The following is a 21418-nucleotide window of genomic DNA, read 5'->3' on the forward strand; positions in this document are numbered from 1 at the left end:
AGCTTTGAACTGCAGTGTCTTTTTGGAGACTTTGTAAAATAAATTCATAATGATAAATCCAACACTGAATGTCTTCTGTGATTATTTATTCATTTTTCCGTGTTAAAAACAGTTATTGTTGTTGTTAGCCGTCCACTAGTATAGCAATTCCATGATGCCTTGGGTTGAGTCTGTTGACCAATCAGAGGCTGGGTTCCTGACTTGTCGACCAATCAGAGGCTGTGTTTCTGACTGTGTGGCAGCTCTGATCTCAAACGCATGCGCAATGGAATAATATGAGATTGACCGCATCCTCCTATCTATATTATTAGGGCAGCACCCGAAATAATGAGTAGAATAGCGTAAATGTAATAAATATAAATATAAATGTAAATATAAAGTATAAATGCTCAGAAATCTCGTGTGTTTTATTTTAGTACCTTCTAGGCTTCAATTTTGGGGGGGCACAAAAGCCCATTTGGACAGGCATTGCCCCCCAATGCCCCCCGTGCCGCCGGCGCTGCTTCCCACGTACCCTTTTTAGCAGAGGCGTGACCGAGTCAGCTTTGCTCGAGTCCCAAGTCAGTCTCAAGTCTTGAAGCACAAGTCTCAAGTCAAGTCTCAAGTCTACATGTAGATTACCAAGTCAAGTCTACCTCATTAATGTCAAGTCTCAAGTCTAAATGTAGAACAAGTCAAGTCAAGTCAGAACAAATCAAGAGTCCAGTATCAATTTAATATCTTAAAGAAAACTAAATATCTAGGACTTTTCAATGCAATATGGTTTAAATAGGATAAAAACTTGGTAAGAGCATCATGAGTTTGATTTCTATAATCAGTTTCAACTTCAATAAATTCAATCATTCCATACAAATTCAGAAAACAGAATTTAAATTCAGTCGTCTGGTGGAACAAATCTCATCACTTTCAATCTAAGTCATTTACACAAACATGGGCCGGCTCTACTAACATGTCGCAATTCCAGGCGCAGCGCAAAAGCAACGGGTGAAATTTGTACCGCCAGCACATGGTATTTAGTAAAGTAGCGCACGCAAATGAGCGGAGGCGCAGAAAATTAATTATAATTGTGACTGTGCAAATATAAGGGCCAAACAATGCGCACAATAGCCTATTTGGGGCAACGTAATGACGGGCAAAAGAAGCGCAAATGTCTCTCCAGTGGAGCTGGAAGTGTTGGTGGCAGAGAAAACCCCAAAGAGCTGCAAAGAAGAGATGTTTTACCAGTGCATAAAAAGTCACTCTGGAATGACATAACAAATAAAGTGAATGCAGTTGGGCACCACAAGCGCAATTTAGCGGAGGTAAAACGCGCTGGTATGATATGAGGAGGTGAGCAAAAATCCTTACCATAAATAAAGCCAAAGAGGAGCCTTAACTCCCTTGGAGGAGCAGCAGGAGAGCCTGACTGAGACACAGGTGCCAGTGTGGGAGGGATGGAGACCTGGTGAAGGTATGAAGCCGCACACACACCTCTCCACGGAGAGGTTATTACGCACACATGTTTTAGCTGCATTGTTTACATCAAGGCTATGCCGCTCAGATATTGGCTCTTAATAAGTGTCAGCAAATCCAGAGAAGAGCGTGCGAGCGTGCGTTTTCCTTTTTGTATATTTAGGTAATAGTCTGCATATTGAGTGAGCATTCTGTTACTCTGCCAATGACGCTTAAATGGTGTATTTTTAAATCAGCATACCCGTTTAAACCTGTGATCGGAATTATAATAGGGATGCGATCTAATGGCTACATGTTATGATGTGTAGATGACTCTGTCACTTTGATCTTGGAGCCGGTTCCAGAGCCAGTCTCTTTGGAGCCATGCTGTGCACAAAATGATAAGACATGCTTTTCCTAGGTCTTAAATTCCGTGTGCAATCAACAGGTGTTAACAACCACCACCTCTTGATAAATCACGTCCTCACGTTTTCCATAAAACCCTTCCTTAATTTTGCGCTTCATCCTTGGAACACCCACAAATGCATATGCAATTAGATCAAACTGCAAAAAAAGCGCACCCAGATCAACCCATGATTTCAGGCGCAAAATGCGCTGTGCGCTGTCTTAGTAAATTATCAGAGAACAAGGTTTTAGCACCCGCAATGCGATTTTCACTGGCGCAAACGTTTAGTAGATCCAGGCCAAGATCTTTTGTCAAGACTTTAGAAACCTTTTCAAGTCATCAAAGTACAAGTCAAAGTCAAGTCCAAAGTCAGCAGAACCCAAGTCAAGTCAAGTCTCAAGTCTTCTCTTCATGCATCAAGTCAAGTCTCAAGCAATTAAAACTGTGACTCGAGTCTGACTCGAGTCACCTCTGCTTTTTAGCCTTCAAACCGGAAGTCAGTGGCTCCAATTGTAAGCTAAAAACCTTGAAATACAGCTCACAAAGACATAGTTTCAATTTTAAAAATCGCTAACTGTTATCATGAAAAGTCAGGCTATTGTAGTTATTACCAAATCAAATTCAAATGGGAACAAATTCTTCATTATGACAGGGACTATTTTCGGTGCTACGGAACTACTTTCCTGAGATTGAAAATGTGTTTACGGTCAGCTTATTAAGTTGTTTGAGGAAAAAGTCGGCTGGCCCGGTGCATCGCAATGATGAAATATGCTGTCCAGAGCAACGGCATGGCTCTTTGACGTGTTTTTAATAGTTTTTTATAATACAATGGAGTTCTATGGCTACTGAGACATGGCTTTATTGGGCATCGGCTACATGGACGAGACTTGTTAGCAAAACAAATTAATTGCTGATTTTGTTATTTTCATAGGATTTGTTGACAGTAAGAAATGCATTAAAAAACACCAGCCTTATCCTTTAAATAAATAGTAAAACTAAAATCATGGAGTAAAGAATGTCTTTGTAATCACGCATCAGCTATATGTTTTTTGGGGGGTTCAACAGTTAAAAGCAGCTTAGAACATACAGAAGAAACTGCAAATACCATCTAAATAGCTGAATGTGTGCTGCTTTGTTTTCATTAATAAAACTAAATACATACTTACACTTCCTCAGACCTGGTTTCAACATCTGCACTCCACCATGGTCCACACTGAGGGGATAAACAAAGTCAGACCAGCATATTCTCTTTGATGATGGAAGCATGGGCAATAAATAACCTTCTGTTGAATGATTTTTCCAGATGACGTCACTCATATCCACCATTAAACATTAAACTGGCGCTTGCTGCCGATTCTGGTCTGACCTCGATTCTTGTGTTTCTCGACCTTAGTGTGGCGTTCGATACTGCCGACCATGATGTACTTTTGCATCGTCTAGAGGATTATGTTGGCATCAGTGGTACTGCTCTTTCATGGTTCAGATCATATCTATCTAACAGATTTCATTTTGTTCTCCACAACAGCACTTCAGATTATGTTAAGGTCAATTATGGTGTACCACAGGGTTCCATCCTTGGCCCAATTCTATTTTCCATTTACATGCTGCCTCTCAGCAATAGAATCCATAAATATGGAATAGGTTTTCATTCCTACGCAGATGATACTCAACTCTCCATTGAACCTAAAAATCAATTACAAATACAAAACTTAGACATGCTTATCTGCAGTCAAAGGCTGGATGACATCAAATTTCCTTCTCTTGAATGCTAATAAGACAGAGATGATAATTTTTGGTCCAAAAAAGCAAGATGGTTTAAAAGTATCACAAAGTCCCTTCATTAAGAATCTTGGTGTTATGTTTGATCCTGACCTTTCATTTGAAATGCATATTAAGAGCATTAAAAAAACTGCTTTTTATCTTTGTTTACCTTTGTTTTGTTGCAGAGGGTCCAGCAGTTACAGTCCTGTCTTCCATGTTACCACTATCTGCCATATTGATTAGCTTCACGCTGTTCAATCTAAGCAACTAGTCTGCATTCAAACTGCCTCTGTTTTCTTCCTGGTTTGGCTGAGGCGCCATCTTTCTGCCGTAAGTCAGCACGGCCAGTTGCCGTGGTCGGGGGACACAGAGAATGAACAGACTGAAAGCAACACATAGACTAAACCAATTTTCTCCACGATGGTCTCATTTTTCTACTGACAAACTTTTCCAAATTAATTTGAGGATGATATAATCATATACATTCTACACATAGGGGCTTTAAACAATATTCCTCAGCTTCTCAGTCTGACTGAGAAAATGGCTGCAAACTCTAACCCCTCTATTAGACATTGCCTCTGCCTGGCAGCAAGCTTCTCCATACCTGAGAGTGTCCAGTCTCCAGTGTGGATCCTCCAGTCCAGCAGAGAGCAGCTTCACTCCTGAGTCTCTTGGATGATTGTAGCTCAGGTCCAGCTCTCTCAGATGGGAGGGGTTGGAGCTCAGAGCTGAGGCCAGAGAAGCACAGCCTTCCTCTGTGAGCAGACAGCCTGACAGCCTACACACACACACACACACACACACACACACACACACACACACACAACAAGGTATGCTATAGGTACATGTTAGATTTCCTCATTAGGACACTACTCTGAAATTTATTTGATAATGCAGTCTAATGCTAGCGAAAACTGTGACCATCACAAATACAAATAGTTAATCATCAGTTTGAGAGTTCTCAGCTGAATTTCTGGCAGAATCTTATAATTCCTTTCTGGTATTTTAGGTCTCAACAACAGAGACAGCAAGGAGATTAAATAATTAAATCTAATCAGGGAAAACAGTTCACAGGGCCTTGAAAGTAATGCTAAATGTTGGTATCACAACTGGTTTGAGAATCACGTGAGCAGAAAAATCCTACACAGGTTAGGTATTTATTCACTGACATTAACCTGCATGTAAAGCAGGATTTAACTGGTCGCGTGTTGAACAGGTTGAGGAATCCTGACCTGAGAGTTTCCAGTTTACAGTGTGGACTCCCCAGTCCAGCAGAGAGCAGCTTCACTCCTGAAACCCACAGGTCATTGTTACTCAGGTCCAGCTCTCTCAGACTAGAGGACTGGGAACTGAGAACTGAGGCCAGAGCTTCACAGCTTCTCTCTGACATCTCACAGCTGCTCAGCCTTAATGGACATAAAAAGATATGGAAATGTTATTAGGGCCCGAGCACCGACCAGTGCGAAGCCCTATTGAAATGCAAGGAATTAGGGCCAGAGCACCGACCGGTGTGAGGACCTATTGTAATGCAAGGAATTAAAGCTGCAAGCAGCGATGATCGGGCCCTCGCACTTCGCGCAAGTCGGGGTGTGCCGCAGCCGCCGCATCGTTACAGGACACTGACCGATCGACACATCTCAGAATTTTCAGTATAGAACGTGTCATTTCCTGTGTTGGCAGTAGGTGGCGCTATGACTATAACTGAATATTGGCATGTCGATGTCTTCAGCCCGGGACTCTCATCACATATGTGAAGTTTGGTGCAGATTTGACCATGTACAGTGGAGTTACAAACCACTTCCTGTGTTTCCAGTAGGTGGTGCTATGACTGTGATTGAAAATTGGCCTGTAGAAATGTTGAGGCCGGGATACTTATCAAACATGTGAAGTTTGGGGCAGATGTGAGCATGTACAGTGGAGTTACAAACCACTTCCTGTTTTGCCAGTAGGTGGCGCTATGACTATAACTGAATATTGCCATGTCGATGTCTTGAGACCATGACACTTATCAAACATGTGAAGTTTGGGGCAGATGTAACCATGTACAGTGGAGTTACAAACCACTTCCTGTGTTGGCAGTAGGTGGCGCTATGACTATAACTGAATAATGGCATGTCAATGTCTTCAGCCCGGGACTCTTATCAAAGATGTGAAGTTTGGGGCAGATTTGGCCATGTACAGTCGAGTTACAAACTACTTCCTGTATTGCCAGTAGGTGGCGCTATGACTATAACTGAATATTGGCCTGTAGATGTGTTCAGGCCGGGACTCTCATCAAACATGTGAAATTTGGGGCAGATTTGACCATGTACAGTGGAGTTACAAACCACTTCCTGTTTTGCCAGTAGGTGGCGCTATGACTATAACTGAATATTGCCATGTCGATGTCTTGAGGCCATGACACTTATCAAACATGTGAAGTTTGGGGCAGATTTGACCATGTACAGTGGAGTTACATAGCACTTCCTGTTTCGTGGCGAAACATGGAAATTCGAAGCCTCGCCACGCCCACGCCGTTGGACGAAAACTCAAGCTTAGAATAACTTTTAATCGTCAAGGTCTGTTACATACGCTGAGCAAGTTTGAGGTTGATCCGATTAACCTCCTAGGAGGAGTTCGTTAAAGTATGACCCCTGTAAATGGGGCAAAATGCAGAAAAATGCCACAAGAAATGCAAAATGGCTGACTTCCTGTTGGGTTTAGGTCATGGGACCTATTGATGTTTTTTGTAAGTCTGGACATGATACATCTGCCTGCCAAATTTCGTACATGTAGCTGAAACGTAGAGCGATGAGTATTTTTTTTAATTTTGTAGGGGGCGCTATTGAGCCATTTTGCCACACCCATGCGCAAGAGCCATAAAATATCTAATTTACACCACTTCTGAGGCATGTGCAAAGTTTCGCAACTTTTCGAGCAGCTTTAGGCCCTCAAAAATGCGATTTATTTGGCCCGAGAAAAATAATAATAATTCCTTGCATTTCAATAGGTCCTCGCACCGGTCGGTGCTCGGGCCCTAATAATTCCTTGCATTTCAATAGGTCCTCACACCGGTCGGTGCTCGGGCCCTAATAATTCCTTGCATTTCAATAGGTCCTCGCACCGGTCGGTGCTCGGGCCCTAATTAAAGCTGCAAGCAGCGATGATCGGGCCCTCGCACTTCGCGCACGTCGGGGTGTGCCGCAGCCGCCGCATCGTTACTGGACACTGACCGATCGACGCGGCTCAGAATTTGCAGTATAGAACGTGTCATTTCCTGTGTTGCCAGTAGATGGCGCTATGACTATAACTGAATATTGGCATGTCATTGTCTTCAGCCCGGGACTCTCATCAACCATGTGAAGTTTGGTGCAGATTTGACCACGGACAGTCGAGTTACAAACCACTTCCTGTGTTGCCAGTATGTGGCGCTATGACTATAACTGAATATTCGCATGTAGAAATGTTGAGGCCGGGACTCTCATAAAAAATGTGAAGTTTGGGGCAGATTTGACCATGTATAGCGGAGTAACAAAGCACTTCCTGTGTTGCCAGAAGGTGGCGCTATGACTATAACTGAATATTGGCATGTACAAATGTTGAGGCCGGGACACTTATCAAACATGTGAAGTTTGGGGCAGATGTGACCATGTACAGTGGAGTTACAAACCACTTCCTGTTTTGCCAGTAGGTGGCGCTATGACTATAACTGAATATTGCCATGTCGATGTCTTGAGGCCATGACACTTATCAAACGTGAAGTTTGGGCCAGATTTGACCATGTACGGCCGAGTTACAAAGCACTTCCTGTTTCATGGCGAAACATGGAAATTCGACGCCAGGCCACGCCCACGCCGTGGGAGGAAAACTCAAGCTTTTAACAACTTTTCATCGTCAAGGTCTGTTATGTACGCTGAGCAAGTTTGAGGTGGATCCGATTAACCGCCTAGGAGGAGTTCGTTAAAATATGACCCCTGTAAATGGCCAAAAATGCACAAAAATGCCACAATCAATTCAAAATGGCTGACTTCCTGTTGGGTTTAGGTCATGGCACTAAGAGACTTTTTTTTAAGTCTGGACATGATACACGTGCCTACCAAATTTCGTACATCTAGGTGAAACAGAAAGTTGGGGGCTTTTGTTTTGAAATTTTGTAGGGGGCGCTATTGAGCCATTTTGCCACACCCATGCGCGAGACCCATAAAATACGTAATTTTTCAGCACTTCTGACGTATGTGCAAATTTTCGCAACTTTTCCAGCACCTTTAGCCCCTCAAAAATGCGATTCATTCGGCAGAAAAATAATAATAATTCCTTGCATTACAATAGGTCCTCGCACCGGTCGGTGCTCGGGCCCTAATAATAATAATTCCTTGCATTACAATAGGTCCTCGCACCGGACGGTGCTCGGGCCCTAATAATAATTCCTTGAAATACAATAGGTCCTCGCACCGGACGGTGCTCGGGCCCTAATAATAATAATTCCTTGAAATACAATAGGTCCTCGCACCGGTCGGTGCTCGCGCCCTAATAATAATTAGGGCCCGAGCACCGTCCGGTGCGAGGACCTATTGTATTTCAAGGAATTATTAGGGCCCGAGCACCGTCCGGTGCGAGGACCTATTGTATTTCAAGGAATTATTATTAGGGGTCCTAGCACGTAGTGCTGGGAACCCTATTGTAATTGTTCCGATTATTATTATTATTATTATTCTTCCCGTGCCCTAAAAGTATCTGGACCTCAGAAACCATAAGCCCCACAGCACCCAAACTTTCCACATAGGTTGGAAATCTCACCCACTACTCAGGAAACAAAAATTACCCCAATCTACCTGATGGTGGCGCTATAACAGCCTACTTCACGTTTTGGTCCATAACTCCTGAACCGTGAGTCATAGAATCTAAATTCCTCTACTCCTGGATTCCTTGGATCATTACGCATCTACCCAGATAGGCCACGCCCATTTCCGTCTGACTAGATTTTCCGCCATTTTGAATTTTCTCAAAAACCTATTTTTGCGAACTCCTCCTAAACCGTTGAGGCAATCATCTCCAAATTTGCCATGCATCATCTCTGGACTCTCATGATTTAAAAACATTAAAAGATATTTGATATTCCATACCGTTCTGATATAATTAGCTTCCAAAGTTTAGTCAGAGGTTGTGGGCGGGGTCTATTTTACACAAATTGCCATAACTCATGAGTGCATTGTGCTACCTTCACCAAATTTTGTACACTTGTGCAGATGTCTACTCTGAGGTATAAACCAGAATGTCCTGTCATTTTGCCCATAGGGGGCGCTACAGCAACATTTTAGATTTTAAATGCTCATAATTCAGTCACTATAAATCATAGAAACACAATTCTTTTTTTCCTGTATTCCTTAGGTGAAGCCACATCATATTCATAGGCCCCGCCCACTGCCGCCATATTACACTTTCCGCCATTTTGGATTTTCTCAAAAACCTATTTTGGCGAACTCCTCCAACACCGTTGAACCTATCTACTCCAAATTTGGTATGCATCATCTCTGGACTCCCATGATTAAAAAACATTAAAAGATATTGGCTGCTCCATATCGTTTGGCCGCAATATGCCAATCAATTTCATGCCATGGCACATATTTGACAAAACGAGCCATAACCCATGATTGCTTTGTGCTAACTTCACTGAATCTGGTACACTTGTGCACATATCTACTCTGAGGAAATGTGCCATATTTGGTGTCTATATCTCCCATTTAACCCAGAGGTCACCAGATGCTAGGACCCCGTCATTGCCGCTTGCGGCTATATTTATTATTTTTCTTCTTCTTCTCGTGCCCTAAAAGTATCTGGACCTCAGAAACCATAAGCCCCACAGCACCCAAACTTTCCACATAGGTTGGAAATCTCACCCACTACTCAGGAAACAAAAATTACCCCAATCTACCTGATGGTGGCGCTATAACAGCCTACTTCACGTTTTGGTCCATAACTCCTGAACCGTCAGTCATAGAATCAAAATTCCTCTACTCCTGGATTCCTTGGATCATTACGCATCTACCCAGTTAGGCCACGCCCATTTCCGTCTGACTAGATTTTCCGCCATTTTGAATTTTCTCAAAAACCTACTTTTGCGAACTCCTCCTAGACCGTTGAAGCAATCATCTCCAAATTTGCTATGCATCATCTCTGGACTCCCCTGATTAAAAAACATTAAAAGATATTTGATATTCCACACCGTTCTGATATAATTAGCTTCCAAAGTTTAGTCACAGCTTGTGGGCGGGGTCTATTTCACAAAAATTGCCATAACTCATGAGTGCATTGTGCTACCTGCAACAAATTTGGTACACTTGTGCAGATGTCTACTCTGAGATAGCAACCAGAAGTTCCTGTCATTTTGCCCATAGGGGGCGCTACAGCAACATTTTAGATTTTAAATGCCCATAATTCAGTCACTATAAATCATAGAAACTAAATTCTTTTTTTCCTGTATTCCTTGGGTGAAGCCACATCATATTCATAGGCCCCGCCCACTGCCGCCATATTAGACTTTCCGCCATTTTGGATTTTCTCAAAAACCCATTTTGGCGAACTCCTCCTACACCGTTGAACCTATCTACTCCAAATTTGGTATGCTTCATCTCTGGACTCCCATGATTAAAAAACATTAAAAGATATTTGGTACTCCATATCGTTTGGCCGCAATATGCCAATCAATTTCATGCCGTGGCACATCTTTGACAAAATGAGCCATAACCCGTGATGGCTTTGTGCTATCGTCACTGAATCTGGTACACTTGTGCACATATCTACTCTGAGGACATGTGCAATATTTGGTGTCTATATCTCACATTTAACCCAGAGGTCACCAGATGCTAGGACCCCGTCATTGCCGCTTGCGGTTATATTTAGGGGTCCTAGCACGTAGTGCTGGAACCCTATTGTAATTGTTCCGTTTATTATTATTATTATTATTAGGGGTCCTAGCACGTAGTGCTGGGAACCCTATTGTAATTGTTACGATTATTATTATTTTTCTTCTTCTTCTCGTGCCCTAAAAGTATCTGGACCTCAGAAACCATAAGCCCCACAGCACCCAAACTTTCCACATAGGTTGGAAATCTCACCCACTACTCAGGAAACAAAAATTACCCCAATCTACCTGATGGTGGCGCTATAACAGCCTGCTTCACGTTTTGGTCCATAACTCCTGAACCGTGAGTCATAGAATCAAAATTCCTCTACTCGTGGATTCCTTGGATCATTACGCATCTAGCCAGATAGGCCACGCCCATTTCCGTCTGACTAGATTTTCCGCCATTTTGAATTTTCTCAAAAACCGATTTTTGCGAACTCCTCCTAGACCGTTGAGGCAATCATCTCCAAATTTGCCATGCATCATCTCTGGACTCCCCTGATTAAAAAACATTAAAAGATATTTGATATTCCATACCGTTCTGATATAATTAGCTTCCAAAGTTTAGTCACAGGTTGTGGGCGGGGTCCATTTTACAAAAATTGCCATAACTCATGAGTGCATTGTGCTACCTTCACCAAATGTTGTACACTTGTGCAGATATCTACTCTGAGATACCAACCAGAATTTCCTGTCGTTCTGCCCATAGGGGGCGCTACAGCAACATTTTACATTTTAAATGCCCATAATTCAGTCACTATAAGTCATAGAAACAAAATTATTTTTTTCCTGTATTCCTTGGGTGAAGCCACATCATATTCATAGGCCCCGCCCATTGCCGCCATATTAGACTTTCCGCCATGTTGTATTTTGTCAAAAACATGTTTTTGCGAACTCCTCCTACACCGTTGAGGCAATCTACTCCACATTTGGTATGCATCATCTGTGGACTCCCATGATTAAAAAACATTAAAAGATATTGGCTGCTCCATATCGTTTGGCTGCGATATGCCAATCAATTTCATGCCATGGCACATATTTGACAAAACGAGCCATAACCCATGATTGCTTTGTGCTATCTTCACTGAATCTGGTACACTTGTGCACATATCTACTCTGAGGAAATGTGCAATATTTAGTGTCTATATCTCGCATTTAACCCAGAGGTCACCAGATGCTAGGACCCCGTCATTGCCGCTTGCGGCTATATTTATTAGGGGTCCTAGCACGTAGTGCTGGGAACCCTATTGTAATTGTTCCGATTATTATTATTAGGGGTCCTAGCACGTAGTGCTGGGAACCCTATTGTAATTGTTCCGATTATTATTATTATTATTATTCTTCCCGTGCCCTAAAAGTATCTGGACCTCAGAAACCATAAGCCCCACAGCACCCAAACTTTCCACATAGGTTGGAAATCTCACCCACTACTCAGGAAACAAAAATTACCCCAATCTACCTGATGGTGGCGCTATAACAGCCTACTTCACGTTTTGGTCCATAACTCCTGAACCGTGAGTCATAGAATCTAAATTCCTCTACTCCTGGATTCCTTGGATCATTACGCATCTACCCAGATAGGCCACGCCCATTTCCGTCTGACTAGATTTTCCGCCATTTTGAATTTTCTCAAAAACCTATTTTTGCGAACTCCTCCTAAACCGTTGAGGCAATCATCTCCAAATTTGCCATGCATCATCTCTGGACTCTCATGATTTAAAAACATTAAAAGATATTTGATATTCCATACCGTTCTGATATAATTAGCTTCCAAAGTTTAGTCAGAGGTTGTGGGCGGGGTCTATTTTACACAAATTGCCATAACTCATGAGTGCATTGTGCTACCTTCACCAAATTTTGTACACTTGTGCAGATGTCTACTCTGAGGTATAAACCAGAATGTCCTGTCATTTTGCCCATAGGGGGCGCTACAGCAACATTTTAGATTTTAAATGCTCATAATTCAGTCACTATAAATCATAGAAACACAATTCTTTTTTTCCTGTATTCCTTAGGTGAAGCCACATCATATTCATAGGCCCCGCCCACTGCCGCCATATTACACTTTCCGCCATTTTGGATTTTCTCAAAAACCTATTTTGGCGAACTCCTCCAACACCGTTGAACCTATCTACTCCAAATTTGGTATGCATCATCTCTGGACTCCCATGATTAAAAAACATTAAAAGATATTGGCTGCTCCATATCGTTTGGCCGCAATATGCCAATCAATTTCATGCCATGGCACATATTTGACAAAACGAGCCATAACCCATGATTGCTTTGTGCTAACTTCACTGAATCTGGTACACTTGTGCACATATCTACTCTGAGGAAATGTGCCATATTTGGTGTCTATATCTCCCATTTAACCCAGAGGTCACCAGATGCTAGGACCCCGTCATTGCCGCTTGCGGCTATATTTATTATTATTATTATTATTATTTTTCTTCCTGTGCCCTAAAAGTATCTGGACCTCAGAAACCATAAGCCCCACAGCACCCAAACTTTCCACATAGGTTGGAAATCTCACCCACTACTCAGGAAAAAAAAATTACCCCAATCTACCTGATGGTGGCGCTATAACAGCCTACTTCACGTTTTGGTCCATAACTTCTGAACCGTGAGTCATAGAATCAAAATTCCTCTTCTCCTGTATTCCTTGGGTCATTACGCATCTACCCAGATAGGCCCCGCCCATTTCCGTCTGACTAGATTTTCCGCCATTTTGAATTTTCTCAAAAACCTATTTTTGCGAACTCCTCCTAGACCGTTGAGGCAATCATCTCCAAATTTGCCATGCATCATCTCTGGACTCTCATGATTTAAAAACATTAAAAGATATTTGATATTCCATACCGTTTCCATATAATTAGCTTCCAAAGTTTAGTCACAGGTTGTGGGCGGGGTCCATTTTACAAAAATTGCCATAACTCATGAGTGCATTGTGCTACCTTCACCAAATTTTGTACACTTGTGCAGATGTCTACTCTGAGATAGCAACCAGAAGTTCCTGTCATTTTGCCCATAGGGGGCGCTACAGCAACATTTTAGATTTTAAATGCCCATAATTCAGTCACTATAAATCATAGAAACGAAATTCTTTTTTTCCTGTATTCCTTGGGTGAAGCCACATCATATTCATAGGCCCCGCCCACTGCCGCCATATTAGACTTTCCGCCATTTTGGATTTTCTCAAAAACCCATTTTGGCGAACTCCTCCTACACCGTTGAACCTATCTACTCCAAATTTGGTATGCTTCATCTCTGGACTCCCATGATTAAAAAACATTAAAAGATATTTGGTACTCCATATCGTTTGGCCGCAATATGCCAATCAATTTCATGCCGTGGCACATATTTGACAAAATGAGCCATAACCCGTGATGGCTTTGTGCTATCGTCACTGAATCTGGTACACTTGTGCACATATCTACTCTGAGGAAATGTGCAATATTTGGTGTCTATATCTCACATTTAACCCAGAGGTCACCAGCTGCTAGGACCCCGTCATTGCCGCTTGCGGCTATATTTAGGGGTCCTAGCACGTAGTGCTGGGAACCCTATTGTAATTGTTCCGATTATTATTATTATTATTATTATTATTATTATTATTATTATTATTTTTCTTCCTGTGCCCTAAAAGTATCTGGACCTCAGAAACCATAAGCCCCACAGAAGCCAAACTTTCCACATAGGTTGGAAATCTCACCCACTACTCAGGAAACAAAAAGTACCCCAATCTACCTGATGGTGGCGCTATAACAGCCTACTTCACGTTTTGGTCCATAACTTCTGAACTGTGAGTCATAGAATCAAAATTCCTCTTCTCCTGTATTCCTTGGGTCATTACGCATCTACCCAGATAGGCCACGCCCATTTCCGTCTGACTAGATTTTCCGCCATTTTGAATTTTCTCAAAAACCTATTTTTGCGAACTCCTCCTAGACCATTGAGGCAATCATCTCCAAATTTGCCATGCATCATCTCTGGACTCTCATGATTAAAAAACATTAAAAGATATTTGATATTCCATACCGTTCTGATATAATTAGCTTCCAAAGTTTAGTCAGAGGTTGTGGGCGGGGTCTATTTTACACAAATTGCCATAACTCATGAGTGCATTGTGCTACCTTCACCAAATTTTGTACACTTGTGCAGATGTCTACTCTGAGGTATAAACCAGAACTTCCTGTCATTTTGCCCATAGGGGGCGCTACAGCAACATTTTAGATTTTAAATGCTCATAATTCAGTCACTATAAGTCATAGAAACAAAATTCTTTTTTTCCTGTATTCCTTAGGTGAAACCACATCATATTCATAGGCCCCGCCCATTGCCGCCATATTAGACTTTCCGCCATTTTGGATTTTCTCAAAAACCCATTTTGGCGAACTCCTCCTACACCGTTGAACCTATCTACTTCAAATTTGGTATGCATCATCTCTGGACTCCCATGATTAAAAAACATTAAAAGATATTTGGTACTCCATATCGTTTGGCCGCTATATGCCAATCAATGTTAGGGCGTGGCACATATTTGACAAAATGAGCCATAACCCATGATTGCTTTGTGCTATCTTCACTGAATCTGGTACACTTGTGCACATATCTACTCTGAGGAAATGTGCAATATTTGGTGTCTATATCTCACATTTAAGCCAGAGGTCACCAGATGCTAGGACCCCGTCATTGCCGCTTGCGGCTATATTTTTATTATTATTTTTCTTCTTCTTCTCGTGCCCTAAAAGTATCTGGACCTCAGAAACCATAAGCCCCACAGCACCCAAACTTTCCACATAGGTTGGAAATCTCACCCACTACTCAGGAAACAAAAATTACCCCAATCAACCTGATGGTGGCGCTATAACAGCCTACTTCACGTTTTGGTCCATAACTTCTGAACCGTGAGTCATAGAATCAAAATTCCTCTTCTCCTGAATTCCTTGGATCATTACGCATCTAGCCATATAGGCCACGCCCATTTCCGTCTGACTAGATTTTCCGCCATTTTGAATTTTCTCAAAAACCTATTTTTGCGAACTCCTCCTAGACCGTTGAGGCAATCATCTCCAAATTTGCCATGCATCATCTCTGGACTCTCATGATTAAAAAACATTAAAAGATATTTGATATTCCATACCGTTGTGATATAATTAGCTTCCAAAGTTTAGTCACAGGATGTGGGCGGGGTCCATTTTACAAAAATTGCCGTAACTCATGAGTGCATTGTGCTACCTTCACCAAATTTTGTACACTTGTGCAGATGTCTACTCTGAGGTATAAACCAGAATTTCCTGTCATTTTGCCCATAGGGGGCGCTACAGCAACATTTTACATTTTAAATGCTCATAATTCACTCACTATAAATCATAGAAACAAAATTCTTTTTTTCCTGTATTCCTTAGGTGAAACCACATCATATTCATAGGCCCCGCCCATTGCCGCCATATTAGACTTTCCGCCATTTTGGATTTTCTCAAAAACCCGTTTTGGCGAACTCCTCCTACACCGTTGAACCTATCTACTCCAAATTTGGTATGCATCATCTCTGGACTCCCATGATTCAAAAACATTAAAAGATATTTGGTACTCCATATCGTTTGGCCGCAATATGCCAATCAATTTCATGCCGTGGCACATATTTGACAAAATGAGCCATAACCCGTGATGGCTTTGTGCTATCTTCACTGAATCTGGTAAACTTGTGCACATATCTACTCTGAGGAAATGTGCAATATTTGGTGTCTATATCTCACATTTAACCCAGAGGTCACCAGCTGCTAGGACCCCGTCATTGCCGCTTGCGGCTATATTTATTATTATTATTATTATTATTATTATTATTATTTTTCTTTGTAAAAAAAAAACGCATTTTTGAGGGGCTAAACGTGCTCGGAAAGTTGCGAAACTTTGCACACACGTCAGAAGTGGTGAAAAATTACATATTTTATGGGTCTTGCGCATGGGTTTGGCTAAATGGCTCAATAGCGCCCCCTACAAAATTTCAAAAAAATACTCATCGCTCTACGTTTCACCTACATGTACCAAATTTGGTAGGCACATGTATCATGTCCAGACCTACAAAAAACATCAATACGTGCCATGACCTAAACCCAACAGGAAGTCAGCCATTTTGAATTGATTGTGCCATTTTTGTGCGTTTTTGGCCATTTACAGGGGTCATACTTTAACGAACTCCTCCTAGACGGTTCATCGGATCAACCTCAAACTTGCGCAGCGTATATAATAGACCTTGACGATGAAAAATTGTTAAAAGCTTGAGTTTTCCTCGAACGGCGTGGGCGTGGCGAGGCGTCGAATTTCCATGTTTCGCCACGAAACAGGAAGTGCTATGTAACTCCACTGTACATGGTCAAATCTGCCCCAAACTTCACATGTTTGATAAGTGTCACAGTCTGAACACATCTAAAGGCCAATATTCAGTTATAGTCATGGGCGGGGCGTCGAATTTCCATGTTTCGCCACGAAACAGGAAGTGGTTTGTAACTCCACTGTACATGGTCAAATCTGCCCCAAACTTCACATGTTTGCTAAGTGTCACAGTCTGAACACATCTAAAGGCCAATATTCAGTTATAGTCATGGGCGGGGCGTCGAATTTCCATGTTTCGCCACGAAACAGGAAGTGGTTTGTAACTCCACTGTACATGGTCAAATCTGCCCCAAACTTCATATGTTTGCTAAGTGTCACAGTCTGAACACATCTAAAGGCCAATATTCAGTTATAGTCATGGGCGGGGCGTCGCATTTCCATGTTTCGCCACGAAACAGGAAGTGCTTTGTAACTCCACTGTAAATGGTCAAATCTGCCCCAAACTTCACATGTTTGCTAAGTGTCACAGTCTGAACACATCTAAAGGCCAATATTCAGTTATAGTCATGGGCGGGGCGTCGCATTTCCATGTTTCGCCACGAAACAGGAAGTGGTATGTAACTCCGCTGGACGTGGTCAAATCTGGCCCAAACTTCACATGTTTGCTAAGTGTCACAGTCTGAACACATCTAAAGGCCAATATTCAGTTATAGTCATAGCGCCACCTACTGGCAAAACAGGAAGTGGTTTGTATCTCGGCTGTACGTGGTCAAATCTGCCCCAAACTTCACATTTTTTATGAGAGTCCTGGCCTCAACATTTCTACATGCCAATATTCTGTTATAGTTATAGCGCCACCTACTGGCAACACAGGAAATGGCTTGTAACTCGGCTGTACGTGGTCTACTCTGACCCAAACTTCACATGTTTGATGACAGTCCCAGCCTGAACAAATCTACATGGCAATATTTAGTCATAGTCATAGCGCCACCTACTGGCAAAACAGGAAGTGGTTTGTAACTCGGCTGTACGTGGTCTAATCTGCCCCAAACTTCACATGTTTGCTAAGTGTCCCAGCCTGAACACATCCACAGGCCAATATTCAGTTATAGACATAGCGCCACCTACTGGCAACACAGGAAATTACACGTTATATACAGAAAATCAGAGCCGCGTCTACAGGTCGGTGTCCAGCAACGATGCCGCGGCTGCGGCACACCCCGACATGCGCGAAGTGCGAGGGCCCGATCATCGCTGCTTGCAGCTTTAATAATTCCTTGCATTTCAATAGGGCTTCGCACCGGTCGGTGCTCGGGCCCTAAATAATAATAATCGGAACAATTACAATAGGGTTCCCAGCACTACGTGCTAGGACCCCTAACAATAATAATTCCTTGCATTTCAATAGGGCTTCGCACCGGTCGGTGCTCGGGCCCTAATTATTATTTTTCTGCCGAATGAATCGCATTTTTGAGGGGCTAAAGGTGCTCGAAAACTCACAAAACTTTGCACATGCCTCAGAAGTGGTGAAAAATTTAATATTTTATGGGTCTTGCGCATGTCTGTGGCAAAATGGCTCAATAGCGCCCCCTACAAAATTTCAAAAAAATACTCATCGCTCTACGTTTCACCTACATGTACCAAATTTGGTAGGCACATGTATCATGTCCAGACCTACAAAAAACATCAATAGTTCCCATGACCTAAACCCAACAGGAAGTCAGCCATTTTGAATTGATTGTGGCATTTTTGTGCATTTTTGCCCATTTACAGGGGTCATACTTTAACGAACTCCTCCTAGGAGGTTAATCGGCTCCACCTCAAAATTGCACAGTGTACATAAAACACCTTGACGATGAAAAGTTATTAAAAGCTTGAGCTTTCGTCCAACGGTGTGGGCGTGGCTAGGCCTCAATTTCCATGTTTCGCCACGAAACAGGAAGTGCTATGTAACTCCACTGTACATGGTCAAATCTGCCCCAAACTTCACATGTTTGCTAAGTGTCATGGCCTCAAGACATCGACATGGCAATATTCAGTTATAGTCATAGCGCCACCTACTGGCAAAACAGGAAGTGGTTTGTAACTCGACTCTACATGGTCAAATCTGCCCCAAACTTCACATGTTTGATGAGTGTCCCAGCCTGAACACATCCACAGGCCAATATTCAGTTATAGTCATAGCGCCACCTACTGGCAACACAGGAAGTGCTTTGTAACTCCACTGTACATGGTCACATCTGCCCCAAACTTCACACGTTTGATGAGTGTCCCAGCCTGAACACATCTACAGGCCAATATTCAGTTATAGTCATAGCGCCACCTACTGGCAACACAGGAAGTGGTTTGTAACTCCACTGTACATGGTCAAATCTGCACCAAACTTCACATATGTGATGAGAGTCCCGGGCTGAAGACATTGACATGCCAATATTCAGTTATAGTCATAGCGCCACCTACTGGCAACACAGGAAGTGGTTTGTAACTCGACTCTACATGGTCAAATCTGCCCCAAACTTCACATGTTTGCTAAGTGTCCCGGCCTGAAGACATCTAATGGCCAAACTGGAATTATAGTCATAGCGCCACCTACTGGCAACACAGGAAATGACATGTTCTATACTGAAAATTCTGAGCTGCGTCGACAGGTCAGTGTCCAGTAACGATGCCGCGGCTGTGGCACACCCCGACGTGCGCGAAGTGCGAGGGCCCGATCATCGCTGCTTGCAGCTTTAATTAGGGCCCGAGCACCGACCGGTGCGAAGCCCTATTGAAATGCAAGGAATTATTATTATTATTAGGGCCCGAGCACCGACCGGTGCGAGGACCTATTGTATTTCAAGGAATTATTATTAGGGCCCGAGCACCGACCGGTGCGAAGCCCTATTGAAATGCAAGGAATTATTGTTATTATTATTATTATTATTATTATTAGGGCCCGAGCACCGACCGGTGCGAGGACCTATTGAAATGCAAGGAATTATTATTAGGGCCCGAGCACCGTCCGGTGCGAGGACCTATTGTATTTCAAGGAATTATTATTATTAGGGCCAGAGCACCGTCCGGTGCAAGGACCTATTGTAATGCAAGGAATTATTATTAGGGCCCGAGCACCGTCCGGTGCGAGGACCTATTGTATTTCAAGGAATTATTAGGGCCCGAGCACCGTCTGGTGCGAAGACCTATTGTATTTCAAGGAATTATTAGGGCCCGAGCACCGACCGGTGCGAGGACCTATTGAAATGCAAGGAATTATTATTAGGGCCCGAGCACCGACCGGTGCGAGGACCTATTGTAATGCAAGGAATTATTAGGGCCCGAGCACCGACCGGTGCGAGGACCTATTGAAATGCAAGGAATTATTATTATTATTATTTTTCCCTCCAATGAATCGCAGTTTTGAGGGCCTAAAGCTGCTGGAAAAGTTGCGCAACTTTGCACATACGTCAGAAGTGGTGAAAAATTACATATTTTATGGGTCTCGCGCATGGGTGTGGCAAAATGGCTCAATAGCGCCCCCTACAAATTTCAAAAAAATACTCATCGCTCTACGTTTGACCTACATGTACGAAATTTGGTAGGCACATGTATCATGTCCAGACCTACAAAAAACATCAATAGGTGCCATGACCTAAACCCAACAGGAAGTCAGCCATTTTGAATTCATTGTGGCATTTTTCAGCGTTTTTGGCCATTTACAGGGGTCATACTTTAACGAACTCCTCCTAGGCGGTTAATCGGATCCACCTCAAACTTGCTCAGCGTATATAACAGACCTTGACGATGAAAAGTTAATAAAAGCTTGAGTTTTCCTCGAACGGTGTGGGCGTGGCCTGGTGTCGAATTTCCATGTTTCGCCATGAAACAGGAAGTGCCTGTAACTCCACCATACGTGGTCACATCTGCCCCAAACTTCACATGTTTGATAAGTGTCCCGGCCTCAACATTTCTACATGCCGATTTTCAATCACAGTCATAGCGCCACCTACTGGCAACACAGGAAGTGGTTTGTATCTCGGCTGTACGTGGTCACATCTGCCCCAAACTTCACATGTTTGCTAAGTGTCATGGCCTCAAGACATCGACATGGCAATATTAATTTATAGTCATAGCGCCACCTGCTGGCAATACAGGAAGTGCTTTGTAACTCCACTGTACATGGTCACATCTGCCCCAAACTTCACATGTTTGATGAGTGTCCCAGCCTGAACACATCCACAGGCCAATATTCAGTTATAGTCATAGTGCCACCTACTGGCAACACAGGAAGTGGTTTGTAACTCCACTGTACATGCTCAAATCTGCACCAAACTTCACATATTTGATGAGAGTCCCGGGCTGAAGACATCGACATGCCAATATTCAGTTATGGTCATAGCGCCACCTGCTGGCAACACAGGAAGTGGTTTGTAACTCGGCTGTACGTGGTCAAATCTGCCCCAAACTTCACATGTTTGATGAGACTCCCGGCCTGAACACATCTACAGGCCAATTTTCAATCATAGTCATAGCGCCACCTACTGGCAAAAGGAAATGACTTGTTTTATACTGAAAATTCAGAGCCGCGTCGACCGGTCGGTGTCCAGTAATGATGCCGCGGC

General features: G+C 42.8%; 1 protein-coding gene across 4 annotated transcripts in view; it reads right to left on the reverse strand.

Moving 5' to 3' along the window:
• Positions 1 to 21418, reverse strand: part of LOC139927955 (protein NLRC3-like) — a 48794-nt gene that overhangs the window by 12903 nt on the left and 14473 nt on the right. For 2 of the 4 annotated variants that reach the window (XM_078288990.1, XM_078288988.1), the window contains 3 exons: positions 4831 to 5004; positions 4203 to 4376; positions 3004 to 3050 (listed from right to left, as the gene is read on the reverse strand). In XM_078288990.1, coding sequence (XP_078145116.1) covers positions 3004 to 3050; positions 4203 to 4376; positions 4831 to 5004 — 395 coding nt within the window. Of the gene's footprint in view, positions 1 to 1347; positions 1473 to 2999; positions 3051 to 4202; positions 4377 to 4830; positions 5005 to 21418 lie in introns of all 4 variants that reach the window. The other 2 variants (XM_078288987.1, XM_078288989.1) reach the window with 2 other exon arrangements.

Source organism: Centroberyx gerrardi, chromosome 16 (genome assembly GCF_048128805.1).
Source record: "Centroberyx gerrardi isolate f3 chromosome 16, fCenGer3.hap1.cur.20231027, whole genome shotgun sequence".
Lineage (NCBI taxonomy): Eukaryota > Metazoa > Chordata > Actinopteri > Beryciformes > Berycidae > Centroberyx > Centroberyx gerrardi.